The sequence below is a fragment of the Dermochelys coriacea genome, chromosome 23 (genome assembly GCF_009764565.3).
Source record: "Dermochelys coriacea isolate rDerCor1 chromosome 23, rDerCor1.pri.v4, whole genome shotgun sequence".
Taxonomy (NCBI): Eukaryota; Metazoa; Chordata; order Testudines; family Dermochelyidae; genus Dermochelys; species Dermochelys coriacea.
Window position 1 is genome coordinate 13,645,424 of NC_050090.1, and position 22,077 is coordinate 13,667,500.

The window sequence follows — 22,077 nt, forward strand, 5'->3', positions numbered from 1 at the left end:
GGGACAAGGGGGCTGATTGAAGGAGATTCATTGGGACCCTTCGGCCGGGCAGCTGATGCACCTTTAATGCAGCCCCGGCCTGGCCCAGTGCTGTGTGCGAGCCCCGGAGGGGTGACACCACGATTGTGACACCAGGAGTCCTGGCCCCAGCTCCACCCCCCGGCTCTAACCACTAGTCCCCACTCCCCTGCCAAAGCCCAGAACTGAGTCAAACCTTCCTGACCTCCAGCTTTCTGCTGCCCTCTAGCCAATGACATATAGACAAAGCCTGTGTCACGTCCCTCTCTAGGGGCCTGGCCACATAACCACTGACAGGGTCTCTGCGGGGGCATTAGAAGGTCTCTGGGTCTCTCCCAGCTGGTGACCCATTGGGGGTCCAGGATGGAATTTCTCTTGCTCCAGTTTTCTTTTGAACCTGGTTTATTTAATTCACATGCTGAGAAAAGCCCCTTAGAACCAGGCGTTACAGTGTAAACCCGTCATCACTGCTCACCTGTGGCACAAGGGGCAGCAAACCCAGGTGTTCCCCATTGTGCCCGCTCCTCACATGGTGCCACGGCTCATGTCACCCTCCAGGCTGAGCGGGAAGGCTGCAGAGTCAAACCCTCCAGGACCAGGAAATGCCTCAGTTAAGGTTTCTCAAACAGCCTTAACTCTGCCACCTTGTGCACATGCATTATGACTCCATCCTTTAATTGCGTGGGTAAGCAAGATCTGAATGAACTCTCTGTTGACAGCTCATGATGAGCTGGGAGGAAAAGGCTTTGGGACCAGACTGTATTTATATGAACACATCTATCCTGCCTTGGTATCTGGCAGACAGAGCTGTGTTGCCCAAGCGATCAATTTTTGGCTGGTGTTGGGTTATAAATCCAGTATTGCCAACCCCAAATGTTCCAGAATCCTGAATCAGGCTCACCAAAAATCATGAGATTGGCTTTAAAATCATAAGATTATGAAAAAACTAACAGATTTGATGTTCTTTTTATTGGCCTTCTGCTTTGTGCGCCACTTAGGGGCAATGGGGTCACATTTGGAAACTTACTTTCTCTTTACGAATGGAGCCTGAAATCATCATGTATCCGCTTGAGTCCAGGAGCAGGGGCTTTATGGAAAACAACCGTTCTCCTCCGAGTGCTTGTTCATGTCGATTCCAATCAGGTGTGTGCGCGCGAGTGGGGACAGAGAGGCCGCTCTCCTCCTGGGCCAGCCGGCACCGGCTTCCCAGGGGCCCTGGAGCCACCTTCACAACCTCCATCCACAGCATCTGCCTGAGCCGCTCCACCCAGGGACTCAGTGGGGAGCAGCCATGAGTGTGGGGTCAAGGCAGCCTCTCACTAACAGGCCTCCCCGCTCCCCCCATTTCCCCTCCCCTGGGGCAACTCCCCCTCACCGCACGCCCCACCCCAGGGCACAGGGACTGCAATCTACCCCACGGGCAGGAGTTCCCAGGACAGGCTGCTCCCAACGCTCCTCCTCACCACTGAGGCACTGGACACCGGGGGAGTCTCATCCTTTCAGAGCAGTGAGTTTGGACCAGCAGCTCCCCCCCCGCCCCCGCCCCTGCTCCGGGCCACACTCCCTGCCAGGCTAGAGAAAGAACAGAATCCGGGAAGGAGTCTGAACTTATCCTGGGAACCCCCAGCTAAAGTTCACAAGGTCCCAATCACGAGTCCCCCCAGTTCTCACCGATTTCATTGATTGGGGTTTCTGGGTGTTCAGCATCTGGCAGGGTCTGGCTCCCTCAGAGACTCAGCCCTGGAAACAGTCTCCTACAAGGGGAGGCTGGGAACCCCATGGCTGGGACATTTCCCCCCACACTGGAGACGGCTCTGGAGAACACCTGGCTGGAAACACGCTGCCCTGGCCCACAGCGAAGGGCTGCAGGGGGCTATGTTAGCGAATCTAGTCTCCCGGGTAGGAGATTCCCCCCATTTCGGCCCCTCCCCAGGTAAAACAGGGACACCTCTGAGGATACACTACATGCCACTCACTTGCTGTAGATGGTGTGGAGCTGGGGGCCAGATGCTCAGAGTTGGTCCGTCCCTGGCCCTCTTCCTCGCTTTCCCGCAGCGATGTGAGCTGGGAAAGGTGCTGCACTCGGGGTGCAAGGCCCTGCCAACAGGGCCGGGTGTAGAAACCGGGAGACCCACCGTGGCTGTGAAAACAATATGATGTTTTATTGCCAAGGGATGGAGAAACTTTACCTACGTGGGTCACCAGCCGGGCTTGAACCCAGAATGAAAAGGGGATGGAATTTTCATGGAAATCGGGGACAGTGGAAGATTGAAGACCAGACCCCGTGGTCACCCGGCTCTCAGCCTGATGCGCCTTACTCAAGGCTGCAGGGTGCGTGGCGGGTGACCTGTCCCCTTCTCCACAGAGACACAGACAAGCTGTGAGCTGCATGATGCTTGGCCAGGCTGACAGTCCCTGGGTTTTGCAAAGCCCCCTGCTTCCTTTGACCGCAGTAGATTTCACCTGCAGATTAGAGACAACATGTGATGGACGCAGGAAGAGACGAGACATCGTCAACTTCCTGTAGCTGGAGCCACCAGCTGAGTTTCTTATTTGGGGCTCGGTGGAACTGGACACTGGGTGTTGGAGACAGGGTTGAGGGGCCCCTTGCTAACCCATCATGGCATCTGCTCCCATCATCCTCTACCTCTGTGAGTACCAGAGATAACCAGGGCGTGTATCCATGTGGCTTAGTGGGGGGTATCTGAGACCAGGGCATGTGTCCGGGGGTGGGGGTGGGGCAGATCTGAGACCAGGGCATGTGCCCATGGTGGGGGGAATCCGAGACCAGGGCTTGTACCCATTGGGCGAGGGGAACTGAGTCACTCTGGCTTCTGGTCCCTAACGGGCCCTCTCCTTTCCAGGCTGCTGGCTGGCCAGGCAGAGCAAGGTGTCCGGTCGTGAGTATCTGTGGGGCAGGGGAAACTTTAGTGTTCAGGACAGGGAGGGGAAGGGGGAGAGGAAAAGAGGAGCTGAGCCCTGAACCTTCACCCCCAAAATCAGTTCAATGTCCTTGTGTTTATCCAGGGGGCTGAGATCAGAACCTGCCCCCAGTGCAGTCAGGGGTGACCGCTGGTTGCCTGGGGGGTGGTGTAGGGTGACCAGACCTCCTGTTTTTAAAAAAAAGAAAAGGAGTACTTGTGGCACCTTAGAGACTAACAAATTTATTAGAGCATAAGCTTTCGTGAGCTACAGCTCACTTCATCGTAGCTCACGAAAGCTTATGCTCTAATAAATTTGTTAGTCTCTAAGGTGCCACAAGTACTCCTTTTCTTTTTGCGAATACAGACTAACACGGCTGCTACTTTGAAACCTGTTTTTAAAGGGACAGTCCTGTATTTAACCCTCCTGCAGGTGTCCCAAGTTTTTCTTAAAAACAGGCAAATGGTCCCGTATTTTCTGTCTCCCCCCCCCCATCAGTACTGGCCGGATCCCTGCTCGCCAGCCGCCTGCCCACCAAGGGTGAGTGGCGGGTCCAGTGGCCAACGATGGGGTGGGTGTGCAAGGCTGGTTGCAGGCCGAAGATGCAGCGTGTGGGGCCAGCCGCTCCCCTGCTGGTTCATCAGCGCAGCCCCCCACTGCGTGACGGCTCTCGGCCAGCAAGGCCCTTCCCCCCCCCGTCCTGTTTCCGCCCGGCGCGAGCTGCGGTAGCTGGTGGGTGCGGGCAGGTGCCAGGCCGAGGCCGGTTACGTGTCACCTCTGCTGCCCACCCATCAGCCCTCTACGTGCTCCCGCTTTCGCTGTCCTCTCCCTGCTTTGCCCCTTCACCTACCCACCCCAGCCCTGCTGCTCCTCCATATGCCCCCAGCGCTGTGAGGAGAACCAGCCCCTGGTCGACACGCTCAGCTCACCAACATCCTGGCCAGCAGGCTCCTCCCTTCATTCCCCCATTGCCTCTGCAGGGCCGGCGCCCCGGGAAAGCCCAAGACCCTCCAGCCTGGGGCACTGGAAGCTGGATGCTGATGGGGACGGGGGTGAATTCACCATCCCCAGCACCAGATGGCAAGACAGAGGGGTCTACAGCTGCCGATCTTGCTCCAGAACAGAGCTGCCCAACTGGTCAGATCCCAGCAACATTGTGCCGATCACTGTGGCAGGTGAGGGGCCTGGCTCAGTGTCCCTGTTCCCAGCCCCACACCCAGCCAGACCATCATGGGGGTCTCCAGGCAGATACTGGACAGTCTCTACGTAAAAGAATGAATGGACACAAATCAGACGTCAAGAATTATAACATTCAAAAACCAGTTGGAGAACACTTCAATCTCTCTGGTCACTCGATCACAGACCTAAGAGTGGCTATCCTTCAACAAAAAAGCTTCAAAAACAGACTCCAAGGAGAGACTGCTGAATTGGAATTAATTTGCAAACTGGATACAATTAACTTAGGCTTGAATAGAGACTGGGAATGGATGAGTCATTACACAAAGTAAAACTATTTCCCCATGGTATTTCTCCCTCCCACCCCACCCCCCACTGTTCCTCTGATATTCTTGTTAACTGCTGGAATTAGCCTACCTTGCTTGTCACCATGAAAGGTTTTCCTCCTTTTCCCCCCCCTGCTGTTGGTGATGGCTTATCTTAAGTGATCACTCTCCTTACAATGTGTATGATAAACCCATTGTTTCATGTTCTCTGTGTGTGTGTATATAAATCTCTCCTCTGTTTTTTCCACCAAATGCATCCGATGAAGTGAGCTGTAGCTCACGAAAGCTTATGCTCTAATAAATTTGTTAGTCTCTAAGGTGCCACAAGTACTCCTTTTCTTTTTGCGAATACAGACTAACACGGCTGCTACTCTGAAACTCCTTGGGTTGTCATTTAACCTGCCTGTGCCTCCATTTCCTCTTGTATGAATGGGAGATAATCACCCCTCCTGCACCTTGTGTCTGGTTAGATCATCAGGACTTGGCTTTTTCTCACTGTGTCTGTGCAGCACCCAGCACCTCTGACTCCCAGCCCCCTCCCGATCTAACCACTACACCCCACACCCTTCCCATAGCTGGGGATAGAACCCAGGAGTCCTGGGTCCCAGACTAAAGGGTCCCATTAAATAGATAGAGGAATACAGAGGTTTGCTCTGGATTTAGGTCCTCAGGCAGTTTCAGTTGCAGATCCCAGGAATCTCTGGGATCTTGGAGAGGTTCCTCTGGCTGGGTTTTCTCCCATGGGCCCAATCTCTGGGACCATGCAGCGAGGATGGGGCACAGTGACTGTGCCGGGGTGTGTCTCACGGCCTTTCTCTTTCTCATTGCAGAACTCAGGTACCCCAAACCCTCCATCTCTTTGAGCCCCAATGGGGGGGTCGCCCTGGGGGGAGCTGTGACTGTCCGGTGTTGGGGTCAGCGCCAGAATGTGAGGTTCCTTCTGTAAAAAGATGGAAACCTGAACGCGTGGCGGGACACGGAACCGGCTGGGGATCTGGCCAAGTTTTCCATTCGCAATGTGAGCCGGAGAGATGCAGGGAGCTACAGCTGCTATTATCAAGACAAACGGTACCAATTGACCTGTTCACATCCCAGCGATCCCGTGGAGCTGGTGGTAGCAGGTAAGGGGCCTGGCTCAGTATCCCCGGTCCCAGCTGCACACCCAGCCAGACCCTCGGGGAAGGGGCATGTGCAAGGGGGAAAGCAGGCACAGGGGCCTCCTGAATCAGTGGGGCCGGAGCACAGAACTCCTCTGGGGAGCAGAGCCAGCTCCTCTGGCTGCGGGGGGCACACAAAGTGCCCCTCCAAAAGCCGCCACATTTTTATTCCTGTGCATGCCCCTGATCAGGGGGTCTCTGCGCCAAGAGGACGCTCAGAGCCAAGCTCTGCCCTGAACCCTGGGCCCAGCAGAGGGGAAACCCGGGTGGGGGGCAGGGATGGAGTCACTGGTGGGTTCCCCAGTAAGGGGCAGCAGCAGCTGCTGGAGGTTCAAGGCCGAGGGAGGGGAGATCCCTGCCCCGGGGGAACTGCACAGCAGGGGCTTTTCTCAGGGGGAGGCTCCTCAAGCTGCTCCCGCCCCAGGGATGCACAGAGGAGTCAGGGCCCAGGGGCTGCCCTGCCCCCAGCCTGTGACCGCGTTCCAGGGCTGGCTGGGTGATGCCCACCTGGGCTGGGTGCTGTCGGGTTAAAGCGCAGTGGGAGCTGCACATGGTGGCTACTCAGAAGCAGCCTGGAAACAGCTGCTGTGGGGAGACCCCCAAGGAAGCAGCAGAAGTGGGGGCAGCTCGAGCCTGGGGCAGGATTTTTTTGTGGTGGGGAGAGAAAGAAAACAGCGGGGGACAGTGGTTCCTCCCCCCGCCCCCAGCGCTCCTGGGGAAACGGCTGGTAGAGTTTGGAGGGAGGCTGCCCAGCGCCGGGAGAGAGACACCAGCAACCAGCGAGGAGCAACTGGCACCAGAAATGAAGGGACCCAGCGAGCAGGGAGCCAGTGGAAAGGGACCCGGTGGCCGAGCTGTGTCATCGAAGGGTGCCCGGCAGAGAGCTGGCAGGGAGAGAGTCCCGTTGAGCTGGGACAGAGATGGCAGGAACAGGGGGAGGCAGACAGAGGAAAGACGAAAAGAAAAGGAGGACTTGTGGCACCTTAGAGACTAACAAATGTATTTGAGCATAAGCTTTCGTGAGCTACAGGAAAGACAGAGGCAGGAGGGGGAAAGTTAAAGGAAGAACCTGGCGGTGAAAGTGAGCTGTAGCTCACGAAAGCTTATGCTCTAATAAATTTGTTAGTCTCTAAGGTGCCACAAGTACTCCTTTTCTTTTTACGAATCAAAAAGAGTCTCTACGTTACCTAAGCGATCATTAGAAAACCGCAAGAGAAGTAAAGCACGAATGAAACGTCATGGAAATGAGCTGTGAGCAAAGAGAAATGGGCTGAAGAAATGAGGAGGAAGTGAGCTGTAGCGAAAGTAAAGCCAATAGTACAGACAAAACGTCTGCCCGGCACCTTCAGGCGCAGCGACAGGAGGCAAACGTAGCGCGGGGGGTTCTGGCCTAGTGCCTAGTTCTAACTCCCGATCCTGGTGCTCCGTGTCACGGAGTCCCCGGGCCATGCTCTGGATCTGCTCCCTACGAAGCCAGGCAGGACTCTGGGGAGTCTCCTCTCTGGGAGCAGCCTGTCTGCAGGACACACAGCTCACCCGGCTGCCCCCTTCCTGGGCCTGACCTCGGAGCATTCAGCATCCTCTGCCCCTCTGTGTGCTTCCCACAGCGGGTCCACCCAGGCTGGGTCTGGGGAAGCCAGAGAGTCCTGCCCCCCAACTTTGCAGTCAGATGTGACTCTCAGCCAGCCAAACAGTTTTATTAGATGACAGGAACACAGTCTAAAACAGCTTTTAGGTACAGAAAACAGGACCCCTCAGCCAGGTTCATTTTGGGGGACAGCGAGCCAGACAACCCCGTCTGCACTTCACTCCATGTCCCCAGGCAGCCCCAAACTGACTCACCCTCCAGCCCCTCCTCCTCTGGGCTTTGTCCCTTTCCGGGGCCAGGGGGGCACCTGATTCCTTTGTTCTCCAACCCTTTAGCTCTCACCTTTCAGGGGGGAAGGGCCAGGCCATCAGCTGCCAGGAAACAGGGTGTTGGCCCTTCTCTGTGTCCAGACCCAAATCTGGAGACACATTGCGCGCGAGAGATTCCGCTGGGGACTTGGTTGAATTTCCCATCCGCAACGTGAGCTGGAGAGATGCAGGGAGCTGCAGCTGCCAACACAGCACCAAGTGGGACCCGCCCATCTGGCCAGAGCCCAGCGACCCCATGGAGCTGGTGGTAGCAGGTAAGGGGCCCGGCTCAGTTTTTCCTGCTTCCAGCCCCACACCCAGCTGGGCCCTCAGGGGGTCTTGGCCCCAGTGAGACACTGAGAGCCAGGCTCTGACCTGAGCCCTGGGCCCAGCAGAGGAGATGCCCAGATGGGGGCACAGAGTGGGGACGGAGTCACTGTGGGGGTTCCCCAGCCAGGGGACAGCAGCAGCCGCTGGAGTTTCAGGGCCGATGGCTGGGTGCTCGGTTCCCTCCCTTCCGCATTCCAGCTGATGCTCTTTTTCATCCCACAGAGGGAACCAACCCAGCTGGGACCCAGCAGCCGGATCCCCCCATGACGGAGCCAGCGGGAGAAGGTGAGCCGGAGAAATGGAACAATTCATCCCCTAGGGAACAGGGCTCCCCGCTCAGACACCCACGGGGCCATTCGGGCCATTTGGAGGGGGCTAGTCCCTGCAGACAGAACTGATGGGTTCAATTCTTCTATATAGAGAGTGATGGACAGATTCATGGGGACGGACGGCCACAGATCAGTGGGAATATGGGTCCTTGGGAATGTAGGGTGATGGAGAGATAGGAGCATGTCTGGTGAGGGATAGAAAGATGGACTAAGACCTTTGTCTACATGAAAACTGGACCTGAAATGACGAATCCCGTGTGGTTCCCAACCCCCACTAATGATCTCAGAGTGAGTCTGGGCTGTCGGAATTCGCACCCCCTGGTTTGATACAGCCCCGTTGGGCTGGGAAGCTCCCCTGTACTTCTGTAGACAGTGGGACGTTCCTCCTTTGAAATAGGCACAGCCGAACCCAGACCTGCTCTGCAGTGACTCCAGGTGTGAATGGCACCTGACTTGGGCAGGGACCATCTCTGTGTCGTGTGTCCGTACAGCTCCGAGTACACGGGGGAGCTGGCCCACGACAGGAGCTCCTGGTAATTAATACAAGTCAGTAATGATTTTGGTTCCGGTTTCCGTGGAGCCAGGCAGGGCCTGTATCTGCGCTCAGGGTCTCGCTGGGCTGATCTTCCCCATTCTGGGATCCCCAGGGGTGCTGAACCAGCCACACCCCACCTTGCCCCACCCCTGACAGATGCTGGTTCTATTCCCACGGGGGGAACCGACCCAACTCAGCCAGGAACGACCCCGGCTCCCACCCGCCCAGGCAGCGCGGGGCCAGGTACCGGGTTTGGGGGCAGGAAATGACCATCAACCCCCAACCCCCGAAACAGCTTTGTGCACCCTAAGGAGCCGCCCCCAGGGGGAGCCACAAAGGGTGGGATGGGGGCAGATCCCTACAGCGAATGTGCCATCTGAAACCTCCCACGGGACACATTTCATATGTGGGGGGGTGTCACTGGACAGATGCCAGATTGGCTTGGCAGGGCCAGGGCCTGCTTCTTCCCAATGCACAGTCCCACCCCGGGGCCCCACATACCAGGATGTCGTGCTGCCCACTGGCACAACAGAACCACCCATGTAGGGCACCACTCAGTGCCTATCCCACTGGGAGAACAGGGCCAAGGAAGGAGACCCAGGGATAATGTTCCCTTGTATCCCATCTGTCGGCCTGAGTCTGCAGACAGGCCAGGGGAATGGCTCAGAAGCAGGGCTCCCCCTTCGCTGGGGTGCTGCCCAGTGGGGCATTAACCCTGGAACCTATCAATCCAGATAGACATTGTGTTAACACTTGAATCCACCAATTCAGAGTGGCACATCATTGACTCTGGAACCTAATGATGGCTGTTGCAATGACAGCAGCATTACCTCTTTGGCTGCTGATCACTTCACCAGGGCATGGTTCTCCCAATGATCTCAAAGCGCCCTCCCCAGCCAGAAGCCCCTTCCCACTGCCATCCACCCACCCATATGGTTTCTGCGCAGAAGTGAGCTGAAGCTGCTGAGAAATTCCTAGGACAGGGGCAGGACCTGAGGGCAGGGGGGCGGGTGCTGCAGGATCTGGGCCCAGCTGGCTTCACAAGCATGGGGCCTGAGGTAGACCCCCCCACACACCCTATCCCCATCCCAGTACAGCCCTCTGCCTTTGGGAGGGAACCCCCGACCACTAGTACCCAGATCCCTCTGCTCCTGCCCCCCCATTAGCCCCATAGCATGTTCTGCTGTGGGTCCCTGGGTCCTCGAGGGGGAGGGCCTGGGGCAGCAGGTAACGAACCAGCCTCTCACGGCGCTCCCGGCCTGGTGCTGCTTCCCAGGTGGATCGGAACCAAGCGCAGCACCGGATCTGACCCACCCCATCATCGCCGGGGTGAGCGCGGCGGCCGCCAGCCTCCTCCTCCTCCTCCTCCTCCTGGCCTTCCTCTGCTCCAGAAGTGCCCGAGGAAGAACCGGAGGAAGTGAGTGCCCCGCCCAGAGAGGGAAGGGTTAAAGCCGCGGCTAAGCCAGGCTGGGAAGGGGTCAAGGCTTGGATGGGAGACAGGGAAGGACACCCAGGGGGTGGGGCAGGGGCCCAGCAGGGGGCGCTCTCCCCTGACAGTGAGAACTGGCCCCAGACCCCGTGGGCAGCAGGAGGGGGCGCTGTGCTGCAGTAAGAAGGGCGGGGAGGGCACTAGGGGGCGCTGTGCTGCAGGGGGCAGGGACCTGTCTCTAGGGTATCCAGGCTCCGCAGCTGGAGGGGGTGGGGCTCCCCCTGGCAGAGCGGTGTGTGGGACTCCCTCCTGGGCCCCCCATCCCAGCTGCCCTATAGGGCTGAGGGGCAGGGCTGGTACATGGGGATCAGGGTCGAATCGTGGACAATTCTGCTTCGTGTCTCTGCAGGGAAAGGACCAGACCCAAGACAGACCAGGTGAGACCCCAGCTCTGCTTCCCATCCCCGATCTACCTGCCCCAAAACTCAGGACTCCTGGGTTCTCTCTCCGGCTCAGGGAGGGGAGTGCAATCTAATGGTTAGATTGTGGGGTGGCTGGGAGCCAGGACTCCTGGGTTCTCTCTCCCTGGCATGGGATGGGGAGTGGTGTCTAGTGGTTAGAGCAGGAAGGGGCTGGGAGCCAGGACTCCTGGGTTCTCTTCCCGACTCGGGGATGGGGAGTGGCATCTAGTGGTTACAACAGGGGGGCTAGGAGCCAGGACTCCTGGGTTCTGTTACTATCTCTCTCTCTGTTTCTCCCCAGGGAGTCCAAGGCTGCAGCCACAGTCTGTAAGTCACACATGAGGGGGCAGCCATGGAGCAGGGGGGAGGGGAGGGGCGGGTGTCCCCTAGCAGGGACTGTGTTCTTTGGGGGTGGCATGCTGATGTGGGGTGCAACACTGACTCACTGTGTGTCTTTGGGGGCACCCCTGCCCTGCTCTGTGCCTCAGTTTACCCCTCTGCACCATGGGGCTAGTGACCCTGCCCCACCCCAGTGCACTGGGGGGCAGGCTGGCCAGTCTGCGAAGGCCTAAGATGGGGGCTGGGCCCGTGGCCCTGATCTGGACCCAGCCCCTCATCGAGGGTGTGTCTCTATTCCACAGACGCCCTTATGGGCGAAGGGAAGCAGCTGGATGTCCTGGTAAGTTCCCCCCACTCCTTGACCCGTCCCCCCAGCACCAATGCACCATCCAGTCTCCCCCACCCCCTTTCATTCAGCCCTGCACAGGTCCCACCAGAGCCATGTTCTGACACCGGCCCCCCCAGACTCTGCCTGGCCCCCCTGTGCCCCCTCAGGGCAGACACCAGAGCTGGGGATCAGCAACCAGGCTCCCCCGAAGAGGGGTGGGAGACCCAGAACACAGAGAATAAGAGCCTGACCCTGCACACTCCAAACTCACCTTGACCCCCTCAAACCATCCTTCAAACGTTTGCATTTGTCTGGGGTTTGCAGAGGGTCAGTGGAATTCCATGGGGGGCAGGTGCCGGGGGGGGGGATTTCCCTGATCTTTGCCCCATGGAGCTCTGTGGGCTGGAGTGGGTGGGTGGATAGTGTTGCTGGATTCCCTGGTGGGGCTGTGGGGGAAGAGCAGCTCTCCAGAGCCCCCTGCTGGATAGGAGAGAGCATGTCAGAGCATCTGTTCATAGGGGGAAAGGGGGCTGTGGGGGACATTGCTGCCCCCGGTGACTGGGGTCAGAACTGTCTGGTGTGTGTGGGTTGGTGTTGGCACACACACACGCACACACAGATGTGTCTCTCTCCCCTCCCAGCCCCAGGAGCCCGACCCTGAAGCTGAGGGACTCATCTACGCCGAGCTGGACCGCCAGGCACTGCAGGCCAAACGAGGGGGCCCGGCCCATGCCCCCGAGCCCGTCCTGTATGCTGCCATCAATGTGAGCCGGGGAGCCCACAGGCAGAGCCCCCAGGGTGCAGGGGCACCCCCCCAGCCCCATAGTGTGAACCCAGGGGGAGTCATCGGAGTGACGGGGCAGGGAGTGGCAGCCACCAGAGGGTGACAGAGTGATTCCCTCCCCCCAGAGACTGGGCTCAGCTTATAGCCCCCTCCATAGCCCTCCCTCCAGCAGGTGCTGCCACACCCAGCCCCACGGGTGGGGGGTCAGGGGGGGCTCAGCACCAGGAGGCAGAGAGGACGCACTGAGGCATCTGTTTGTGTTATTTTGCATCCTTTTAATCTCCAGATTTGTAATAAGCACAGAACCACAAACCACCCCCCGAGTAACCCACAGCCCCCTTGTACCCGCACTGGGAGTGTGTGTTACACCTGGGGCAGATGGGATCACTCTGGGGTGAGGCGCGGAGTCTGAGTATCCAGGGACCCCTTGCCCAACACTGGGACATGACTGCTCTGGGGTAGGGTGTGGCCAACCCCCCTTCGTTCTACCACTACCCAGTCACTTACTGCAGGATGCTTCATCCAAGGGTGCAGTTGATCACACCACTGCCACCAACTGTGATGGAGTCACAGGTCCGATGTTCTGGAACTGCTCTTTATGCAGCCAGCCAGGACTCTGGGGTGGCGCAACTCCCCTCAGGGCACGCTGTCCAGGGCAAAAAGCTTCCTCAGCTACGGCCTTTCTGGTCTGACCTCAGAGCATTCAGCATCCCTGTTCCCACCGTGCATTTCCCCTTGCTGGGTCTGTGACATTGCACTCCATATGTTTTATGGAACTATGCTCATAAGTGTGAATATGATGTAACTGGAATATGCTTCATGTAAAAGGTCTCTTGTAAGGTCTCATTACAAGGCTTATAATCTACTGAGTGTGGTCATCCTATTTGTATGTATGTATCATTCTTGTATCTGAAACTAGAAATATGAAATATAACTCTGAAATCCTGTTGTAATTATACAAAGTGTGGGCCATTAATGGTGATTTAGAATCTTGATGGCTTCCATTAACTTAGGACAATTGGTTGTAAATGGCTGTTTATTTGCAAGCCTTCATGCCTTATCGTGAGTCAGGCCAGGAAGAGTGGAGGCTTGGGCTCTCACAGGACATGTGATCATATCCCCTGGTACTGGAATCCATCTTAAACCTGGTGGTTTTCCATTTAGAAGGAGGGGTGGGGACCAGGGAGACAAAAGATTCCCGCCTTGGGCCAAAGCTATAAAAGGGGGTGGAACAGAACAAAAGGGGCTGCAGTCATGAGAAATCCCCAAGTTACCACGTGAGCTGGAACTAACAAGGACTGCACCAGGGGAAAGGATTGGGCCCAGACAAGGAAGGAGTCTAGTCTGTGGAAGAAGCTTATTAGAACATCTCTGAGGGTGAGATTTACCTGTAATCAGTTTCTTAATGAATTAGGCTTTGACTTGCGTGTTTTGTTTTGTTTTGCTTGGTAACTTACTTTTTTCTGTCTGTTATTACTTGAAAGCACTCAAATCCTACTTTTTATACTTAATAAAATCACTTTTGTTTATTAATGAACCCAGAGTAAGTGATTAATACCTGGGGGAGCAAACAGCTGTGCATATCTCTCTATCAGTGTTGTAGAGGGTGGGCAATTTATGAGTTTACACTGTATAAGCTTTATACAGAGTAAAATGGATTTATTTGGGGTTTGGATCCCATTGGGAGCTGGGTGTCTGGGTGCTGGAGATAGGTGACCTGCTAAGCTGTTTTCAGTTAAATCTGCAGCTTTGGGGGCGTGGACCAGACCTGGGTCTGTGTTTGCAGCAAACATAGTGTGTCTGGCTCAAGAAGGCAGGGTTTTGGAGTCCCAAGCTGGCAGGGAAAATGGGCTCAGAGGGCTCAGCATGTCAGATGACAGTCCCAAGGGGGTCTCTGTGACTGAACCCGTCTCTGCATATTAACACAGAACTTTGAGTAATTCATTTAAATCACATGACAGAACTGTATTTCCTGCACCTGTCAGAAGCAGTGCAAAGGCTTGTGGGAGTCGGGGGTAATGGAGGAGCTGAGGGAGAGGGAAGGAGCCTAGGATTGAACCTGTAAGGTGTTGGGTGTGGGTGGGAGAAGGTTTGGGTTTTTTTGGTGAGAGGGGATTGTTAGGGATCTGGGAAGCCTGTCACATGCGGACCCTGGCTGGCCTCAAGCCTCTCCCATTCAGTCAGGCACATCAGCCCCTGTCCGCGCAACCCCCGTCCCCATGTGTCCCTGCAACCCCATCACCTATCCCCAGACTAAACGTTGTCACCCCACTAACTCCTGAGCCCCAGTCTGTGACCCCCCCAGCAGCTCTGGGTGCCCCTCTCTGCCCTAACCTGGCTCTGCGGGCAGGTGCTATGATGAACTTCTCCTCCTGGGGGGTTCTGCAGCCCTGGGCAGGCAGAGAATATTTTTCCCCACAGAAAATACATTCTGCCTGAAAGGGCTGCAGTTTCGCCTCTGCCCCCCAGGGGCCGCTGTGGTGCCACAACAGCCGGCTGTGTTCATGCTTCTGGTCGCTGTGGTGCCACAGTGGCCTCTAGTGGGCAAAAGGTGGAACTGCAGCATTTCTTGGGCGGCCTGTATTTTATGTGGGGAAAAAACAAAATGATGCAGGACGGATGAATCATGCATGTCCTAGGGTCGCCAGACCTCCAGGATTGGCCTGTAGTTTCCCGGAATTATAGATTAATTTTTAATTAATGAAGACTCCAGGAACACAGCCAACCAAAATTGGCAACCCTAGTGCATCTGCAGATGCACAGAATTGCCCCAGGAATAACAGACTGTGGATGCAGGGAGGTGTCTGTTAGCCCTGGTGCTGTCCCTGGGGCTGGGTGATAAGGTCAGGTTATAGACACATGGGGAGGGGTTTGTGTCTCTCCATCTCACTCCTGTTTGTACGTGAACGCAGAGCTCCCTGCGCCTGGACCCTCCATTTCTGTCAGCCCCAGCGGGGTGATCACCCCAGGGGGGAGCCGTCACCATCTGTGACAAGGTGTGTGTGGGGGGTTTCCTGGTTTTTCCTTGTTTTTTCCAATGGTTTGCATGCAGAGGGGGTGGGACTCAGTTTCCCTGGGTGTTACTGGTTTAATGAGGTGATGGGAGAGGGAGTTTGTTGTTACAGGGGACCAGCGACAGAACTTGGGACCCTGGCCAATGGCCTGGAGAATGGAGACCCCAGCAACTGGTGACCTGGTGACAGGGAGGCCCAGCTCGGGAGTCACAGCCGGGTCCGGCCAGTGGGAGGACAATGGGCTGTGAAGAGAGGACCCCGGTGACCTGATCAGTTGGTTCCAGCTAGAGGATGGAAGAGAGGAGAGGAGGCCCAGATGACCCTGTTTACCTGGAGAGAAGACAATGGACAGAGTGGGGACTTGGGGCCAGTGAGATTAGATGCCCAGCTGGGAAGCAGGGGGGCTCAGGTCTGGAGAGAGGGAGCAGGCAGAGCCCACCTGGATGCAGGGGAGACTGGGATGTGCTGTGCGGAGGGAGGCCAGGCCTGAGGCCCGGAGAGTTTCCTGTGCAGTGTTCATACACTCAATAAACCCTCTTATTTTAAGTGGGCTGAGAGTCACTCCAGTCTAGAGAACAGGGTGGCATTATTCCCTCTGGGTGTGGAGACCCCCAGGGGTCGAATGCGAATGGAGTCCCTGAGGGGGCCCATAGTGAGAGACAGGCATGCTAAGGTTCAGAGAGGTGCATTTCAAGGAGGCAGAGGGGCTTAACTCCGAGGGAGAGTGGACCCCCAAGAAGGGCTGTCACACTGAAGGGGGTCCCCCCAGGGGCTGCACGGGGCCAAGAGTGGGCACGACCTGGGAGTCTGTGGGAACGTGGTAGCAGAGGATGGTTGGCGGATGCACCTGGTAGACGGTTGGCTGCGAGCACAGGCACTTTGCAGGGAGTGGCTGCCAGTGATAAAATGAGGGAATTGAAAGGAACCAGCATGGAAATGGCCTACAACCAGCTCCATAAGAGGGACCTGGCATGTCTCTGCAGGGAGAGAGGGCTGACCATTGGGAGGCTCACTAAGGAGCAGCTGATTGCTCAGCTTGTAGAAAATGACCAGTCCGAGGAACAGGCTCCAGACCCCGGGGGGCTCCCGGGGTGCCAGAGAGCTGGGGATTAGCCATGGGGGCAGTCTGTGTAGCAGCCGGGAGTCTATCAGACCGAACTCCCCAGTCAGTGCAGGGGGACCCCAGTCAGGTTTGTCCCTGGAGGAGCTGCGGAGACTGGAGCTGGAGCTGAACACGAAGGAGCTGGAGCTGGAGGAGTGGAGGCTGGTGGACCGTGTGGAACAGCGGAAGCAGGAGTTGGAGTTGGAGGAGCAGTGGGCCAAGAGGGCCTGCTGGGGGCGTAAGTGGGGAAGGGCCCTGAGATGCCAGTTGTGGGGAATCTAGACACCAAACTGCCTCCCCAGTTTAAGGAAGGGGTGGGGGGGTATTGATGCCTATTTCACAGCCTTTGAGAAGGCTTGTGATCTGAACCAGGTTGACCCCGCAGACAGGCTACACTGTCTGACCCCCCTGCTGGGGCCCAAGGCCATTGGGGCATTTAGCCAAATGGATGGTATTGAGACGGTTTTCAAACAGGCTTTGCTGCTGAAGTTTGAACTGACCTGTGCCCTTTTCAAACAGGCTTTGCTGCTGAAGTTTGAACTGACCCCTGAGGCGGACAGGAAACCAGTGTTTTCCCCAGGAATTGAAATGGGGGGGAGAAGGGGGGTGTTCGAATTTACAGATGGGGGAGTCAGGGCCCATGAAGGGTGAGACCATGAGGGTGAAGGGGGGCTGTATGGCACCATAGTAAAAACTGAAAAATGTTTGATGAACATTTTATTAGATTTAACTCATGGTTTAAAATCATCACACAAATTAAAGTTGGCTACTCAAGCCCTCTGTGAAGCACTACGTCTACATCCTTCTTGGTTTCTTGTTATAAGTTTGTACAACTCTGTTCATGAACTTCTTGATTGCAATGAGTTCATCTTTAGTGGCTTCTCGTGTGTCTGCTACTTCCATTCCTTCAACTGGTATGCTCATTAGTTCATAGACTCATAGATATCAAGGTCAGAAGGGACCATTATGATCATCTAGTCTGACCTCCTACACAATGCAGGCCACCAAATCTCACCCACCCACTCCTGCAATAAACCTCTCACCTATGTCTGAGCTATTGAAGTCCTCAAATCATGGTTTAAAGACTTCAAGGTGCAGAGAATCCTCCAGCAAGTGACCCGTGCCCCATGCTGCAGAGGAAGGCAAAAAAACCCTAGTGCCTCTTCCAATCTGCCCTGGTGGAAAATTCCTTCCCGACCCCAAATATGGCAATCAGCTGAACCGTGAGCATGTGGGCAAGATTCACCAGCCAGATACCCAGGAAAGAATTCTCTGTAGTAACTCAGATCCCATCCCATCTAACATCCCATCACTGGCCATTGGGCCTATTTACCATGAATAGTTAAAGATCAATTAATTGCCAAAATCAGGTTATCCCATCATACCATCTCCTCTATAAACTTATCGAGTTTAATCTTGAAGCCAGATAGGTCTTTTGCCCCCACTGCTTCCCTTGGAAGACTGTTCCAGAACTTCACTCCTCTGATGGTTAGAAACCTTCGTCTAATTTCAAGTCTAACTTCCTGATTGCCAGTTTATATCCATTTGTTCTTCCATTTGTTTATATCCATTGGACTGATTTTGAATAATTCCTCTCCCTCTCTGGTATTTATCCCTCTGATATATTTATAGAGAGCAATCATATCTCCCCTCAGCCTTCTTTTGGTTGGGCTAAACACGTCAAGTTCCTTGAGCCTCCTTTCATAAGACAGGTTTTCCATTCCTCGGATCATCCTAGTAGCCCTTCTCTGTACCTGTTCCAGTTTGAATTCATCGTTCTTGAACATGGGAGACCAGAACTGCACACGGTATTCCAGATGAGGTCTCACCAGTGCCTTGTATAATGGTACTAACACCTCTTTATTTCTACTGGAAATACCTCACCTGATACATCCCAAGACTGCATTAGCTTTTTTCACGGCCATATCACATTGGTGGCTCATAGTTATTCTGTGGTCAACCAATCTTCCAAGATCCTTCTCCTCCTCTGTTACTTCTAATTGATGCGTCCCCAGCTTATAACTAAAATTCTTGTTATTAATCCCTAAATGCATGACCTTACACTTCTCACTATTAAATTTCATCCTATTACTATTACTCCAGTTTACAAGGTCATCCAGATCCTCCTGTATGATATCCCGGTCCTTCTCTCAATTGGCAATACCTCCCAGCTTTGTATCATCTGCAAACTTTATTAGCACACTCCCACTTTTTGTGCCGAGGTCAGTAATAAAAAGATTAAATAAGATTGGTCCCAAAACCAATCCCTGACGAACTCCACTGGTAACCTCCCTCAGACCTGACAGTTCACCTTTCATGACCCGCTGTAGTCTCCCCTTTAAAAAATTCCTTATCCACCTTTCAATTTTCATATTGATCCCCATCTTTTCCAATTTAACTAATAATTCCCCATGTGGCACTGTATCAAACGCCTTACTGAAATCTAGGTAAATTAGATGCACTGCATTTCCTTTTTCTAAAAATCTGTTACTTTCTTAAAGAAGGAGATCAGATTGGTTTGGCATGATCTACCTTTTGTAAAACCATGTTTTATTTTGTCCCATTTAGCATTGACCTCAATGTCCTTAACTACTTCCTCCTTCAAAATTTTTTCCAAGACCTTGCATACTACAGATGTCAAACTAACTGGCCTGTAGTTACCCGGATCACTTTTTTTCCCTTTCTTAAAAATAGGAACTATGTTAGCAATTCTCCAGTCATACGGTACAGCCCCTGAGTTTACAGATTCATTAAAAATTCTTGCTAATGGGCATGCAATTTCATGTGCCAATTCCTTTAATATTCTTGGATGAAGATTATCTGGGCCCCCTGATTTAGTCCCATTAAGCTGTTCGAGTTTGGCTTCTACCTCAGATATGGTAATATCTACCTCCATATCCTCATTCCCATTTGTCATGCTACCATTATCCCTAAGATCCTCATTAGCCTCATTAAAGACTGAGGCAAGGTATTTGTTTAGATATTGGGCGATGCCTAGATTATTCTTGACCTCCACTCCATCCTCAGTGTTTAGCGGTCCCACTTCTTCTTTCTTTGTTTTCTTCTTCTTTATATGGCTATAGAATCTTTTATTATTGGTTTTAATTCCCTTTGCAAGGTCCAACTCTACTCGACTTTTAGCCTTTCTCACTTTATCCCTATGTATTCTGACCTCAATAAGGTAGCTTTCCTTGCTGATCTCTCCCATCTTCTACTCCCTGTATGCTTTCATGCTTTTTCTTAATCACCTCTCTGAGATGCTTGCTCATCCAGCTTGGGCTACAACTCCTGCTGATGAATTTTTCCCCCTTTCTTGGGATGCAGGCTTCTGACAGCTTCTGCAGCTTTGACATGAAGTAATCCCAGGCCTCCTCTACCTTTCGATCCATATGTTCTTCAGTCCAATCCACTTCCCTAACTGATTTCCTTAATTTTTGAAAGTCAGCCCTTTTGAAATCAAAAACCCTAGTCACGGATCTATTTTTGTTTATCCTTCCGTTCAGTTTGAACTGAATTAGCTCATGATCACTTGACCCAAGGTTGTCCCCTACAACCATTTCTTCTATGAGGTCCTCACTCCTCACCAAAACTAAATCTAAAATGGCATCCCCGCTAGTCAGTTCAGCAACTACTTGATGAAGGAATCCATCAGCTATCACATCTAGGAGAATCTGAGCCCTATTATTATTACTAGCACTTGTCCTCCAGTCTCTAATTGGGATGTTAAAGTCTCCCATGATCACGCAGTTTCCATTAGTATTTACTTCTTTAAAAACATTAAAGAGGGCTCTATCCATACCCAAATTAGATCCCAGCGGTCTATAGCACATCCCACACACTATCCCAGGGGAGGCTCTAGTAGTTTTCTTTCCCAATGTGATTTTTGCCCAGACGGACTCTGTCTTATCCATTCCATTGCTTCTTATTTCTTTACATTCTACCTCATCACTGATATACAATGCTACTCCATCACCTTTGCCTTTATTTCTGTCTTTCCTAAACAGCACATACCTTCAATACCTGTAGTCCAGTCTGATGACTACTCTTCCACCATGTTTCTGTTATCCCTATAATATCTAGTTTCACTTCCTGCACCAGTAGTTCTAGTTCTTCCATTTTGTTACCTAGGCTCCTCACATTGGTGTACAAACATCTTAATTTTTGCTGTTTGGCCTCGCACACATTCTTTACCCGATTAAGCACGCACATTCTACAGCCAGTATGACCTATTAGACTGGTATCCACACTGCCTTTCCTCCTTATGTCCATTCTCCTACTCACAGCTGTATCCTTCATTACTTTGTTTTCTTCCCTCTCAATGCTAAAATCCGGCATGGAGATTACCTGGACATCTCCCAACCATCTCCCCCAGATTCCTAGTTTAAAGCTCTCTTAATCAGTTGTGCCAGCCTCCATCCTAGAAGTCTATTTCCTTCCCTACTCAGATTAAGTCTATCCCGAGAGAACTGTCCTCTATCCATGTATGCCTGCCAGTGGCCATACATCCCAAAGCCCTCCTTATAGCATCACTGCCTGAGCCATCTGTTGATAGTCATAATTTTGTCACACCTTTGTTGCCCTTCTCTAGGAACAGGTAGAATCCCACTAAAGATCACCTGAGCCTCGATTTCCTTAAGTGTCTTCCCCAGCCTGGCATAGTCTCCCATGATACGTTCCAACGAGAATCTACTGGTATCATTTGTTCCCACATGAAGGACGATCAGTGGATTCTTTCCCTCTCCCTTTAGGATCCTCTTCAAGCTCAGGTCCACATCCCGTATCTTAGCACCTGGTAAACAGCACACCCTTCTATTCTCTGGATCAGCTCTGGTTACAGGCCTGTCCATTCTTCTCAGGAAGGAGTCCCCGATCACATAGACCTGCCTTTTCCTGGTGATGGTGTGATTCTCCGGTCTGTCCCCTGTTCCCTCTGGCTGCAAGTTCTTTCCATTCCTATTCTCCCTTGTAATCCTCTTCAACCCATCCTGTATCCTCCTGGGGCTCATATTTCGTGTAGTCTCCATTGACTCTTCCCCTTTTCCTCTAGGACTAGCCACTCTTCTCTTCTTCCTTGCCCTTCCACCTTCAGTGACCACCTGCTGAGCCTCTTCTTCATTTTCCAACTCTGCAAACATGTTCTTGAGCTCTATTTCTCCTTCACTAGCCCATCTTTTCCTCTGCCTGGTTCTCTTAGTCACATGCTTCCACTGTCCATTTTCTTCACCCAGCAGTGTCTCTTCCGAGTTCTTCGGTCCTGCTTCCATCTGCAAGTCTGAGCTTTTCCCTTTAGCCGCCTCATGGCTTTGCTCCATAATCCACTCAAATCCCTTTCTAAACTCAACCAGACTTTCCACCTGCATCTCCAATCCTCGGATCTTTTCTTCCATCAGCTCTATCAGATGGCACTTCATGCAGATGAAACTCTTTTCAGATACCCCCTGCAGGATCATGCACATACCGCAGCTTCCACATCCCATCATCTTCATTGTGTCTTCCACTACTTGGGTCACTCCCAGTGCTGCCTCTGTATCTGTCATCACCTTCCCACCTAAATCCTGTTAATCTGGGAAACACAAACCACACCAAAACTCCAGCACCCACAGCAAAAACAACCCCCAAACGAGCACCGCAATGCAAACTGCCCTGGTTATAGCTCTGTTTGCCGGCCTCTGTGCCGCTGAAGCTGTTAGTGCCCCTGCCTGACTGGCTGGCTACCTTTATAGGACCCCTACTCAGAGAAGCCCCGCCCCCTATGATCAGACAGAAGGCGACTTCTTTCAGAACACAAAACTCTACTCAGTGGTGAAGAAGAACGCTCCACTGTAGCTGTTGTGATTGGGAGTAGCAAGAGATGAATTCCTACTTCTCTCAGCCCAGGAAACGTAGCACAAAGATCGGGTCGAGCCACTAGTGATGATAAAAAAGAAGCTG

The 22,077-nt window shown here is 53.6% G+C and overlaps 4 protein-coding genes across 18 annotated transcripts in view; 1 reads left to right on the forward strand and 3 right to left on the reverse strand.

Annotated features, from left to right (window-relative positions):
* Positions 1 to 22,077, forward strand: part of LOC119846859 (immunoglobulin superfamily member 1-like) — a 597,460-nt gene that overhangs the window by 454,235 nt on the left and 121,148 nt on the right. Inside the window, exons 9-15 of one of the 15 annotated variants that reach the window (XM_043501159.1) lie at positions 8,048 to 8,110; positions 8,867 to 8,932; positions 9,966 to 10,094; positions 10,528 to 10,555; positions 10,881 to 10,906; positions 11,221 to 11,258; positions 11,888 to 12,265. The exons of 11 other annotated variants lie outside the window; for them this stretch is intronic. In XM_043501159.1, the coding sequence (XP_043357094.1) occupies positions 8,048 to 8,110; positions 8,867 to 8,932; positions 9,966 to 10,094; positions 10,528 to 10,555; positions 10,881 to 10,906; positions 11,221 to 11,258; positions 11,888 to 12,133 (596 nt within the window). In that variant the 3' untranslated portion in view covers positions 12,134 to 12,265. Of the gene's footprint in view, positions 1 to 5,548; positions 5,564 to 8,047; positions 8,111 to 8,866; positions 8,933 to 9,965; positions 10,095 to 10,527; positions 10,556 to 10,880; positions 10,907 to 11,067; positions 11,109 to 11,220; positions 11,259 to 11,887; positions 12,266 to 22,077 lie in introns of those variants that run through there. 3 more of the 15 variants (XM_043501160.1, XM_043501163.1, XM_043501157.1) reach the window with 3 other exon arrangements.
* The window catches only part of LOC119847133 (immunoglobulin superfamily member 1-like), a 660,993-nt gene that overhangs the window by 383,408 nt on the left and 255,508 nt on the right, over positions 1 to 22,077 (reverse strand). The gene's annotated exons all lie outside the window — the stretch shown is intronic.
* LOC119847459 (leukocyte immunoglobulin-like receptor subfamily A member 6) overlaps positions 1 to 22,077 on the reverse strand; it is a 652,437-nt gene that overhangs the window by 383,408 nt on the left and 246,952 nt on the right. The window lies entirely within an intron of this gene.
* LOC119846912 (immunoglobulin superfamily member 1-like) overlaps positions 1 to 22,077 on the reverse strand; it is a 615,137-nt gene that overhangs the window by 354,471 nt on the left and 238,589 nt on the right. The gene's annotated exons all lie outside the window — the stretch shown is intronic.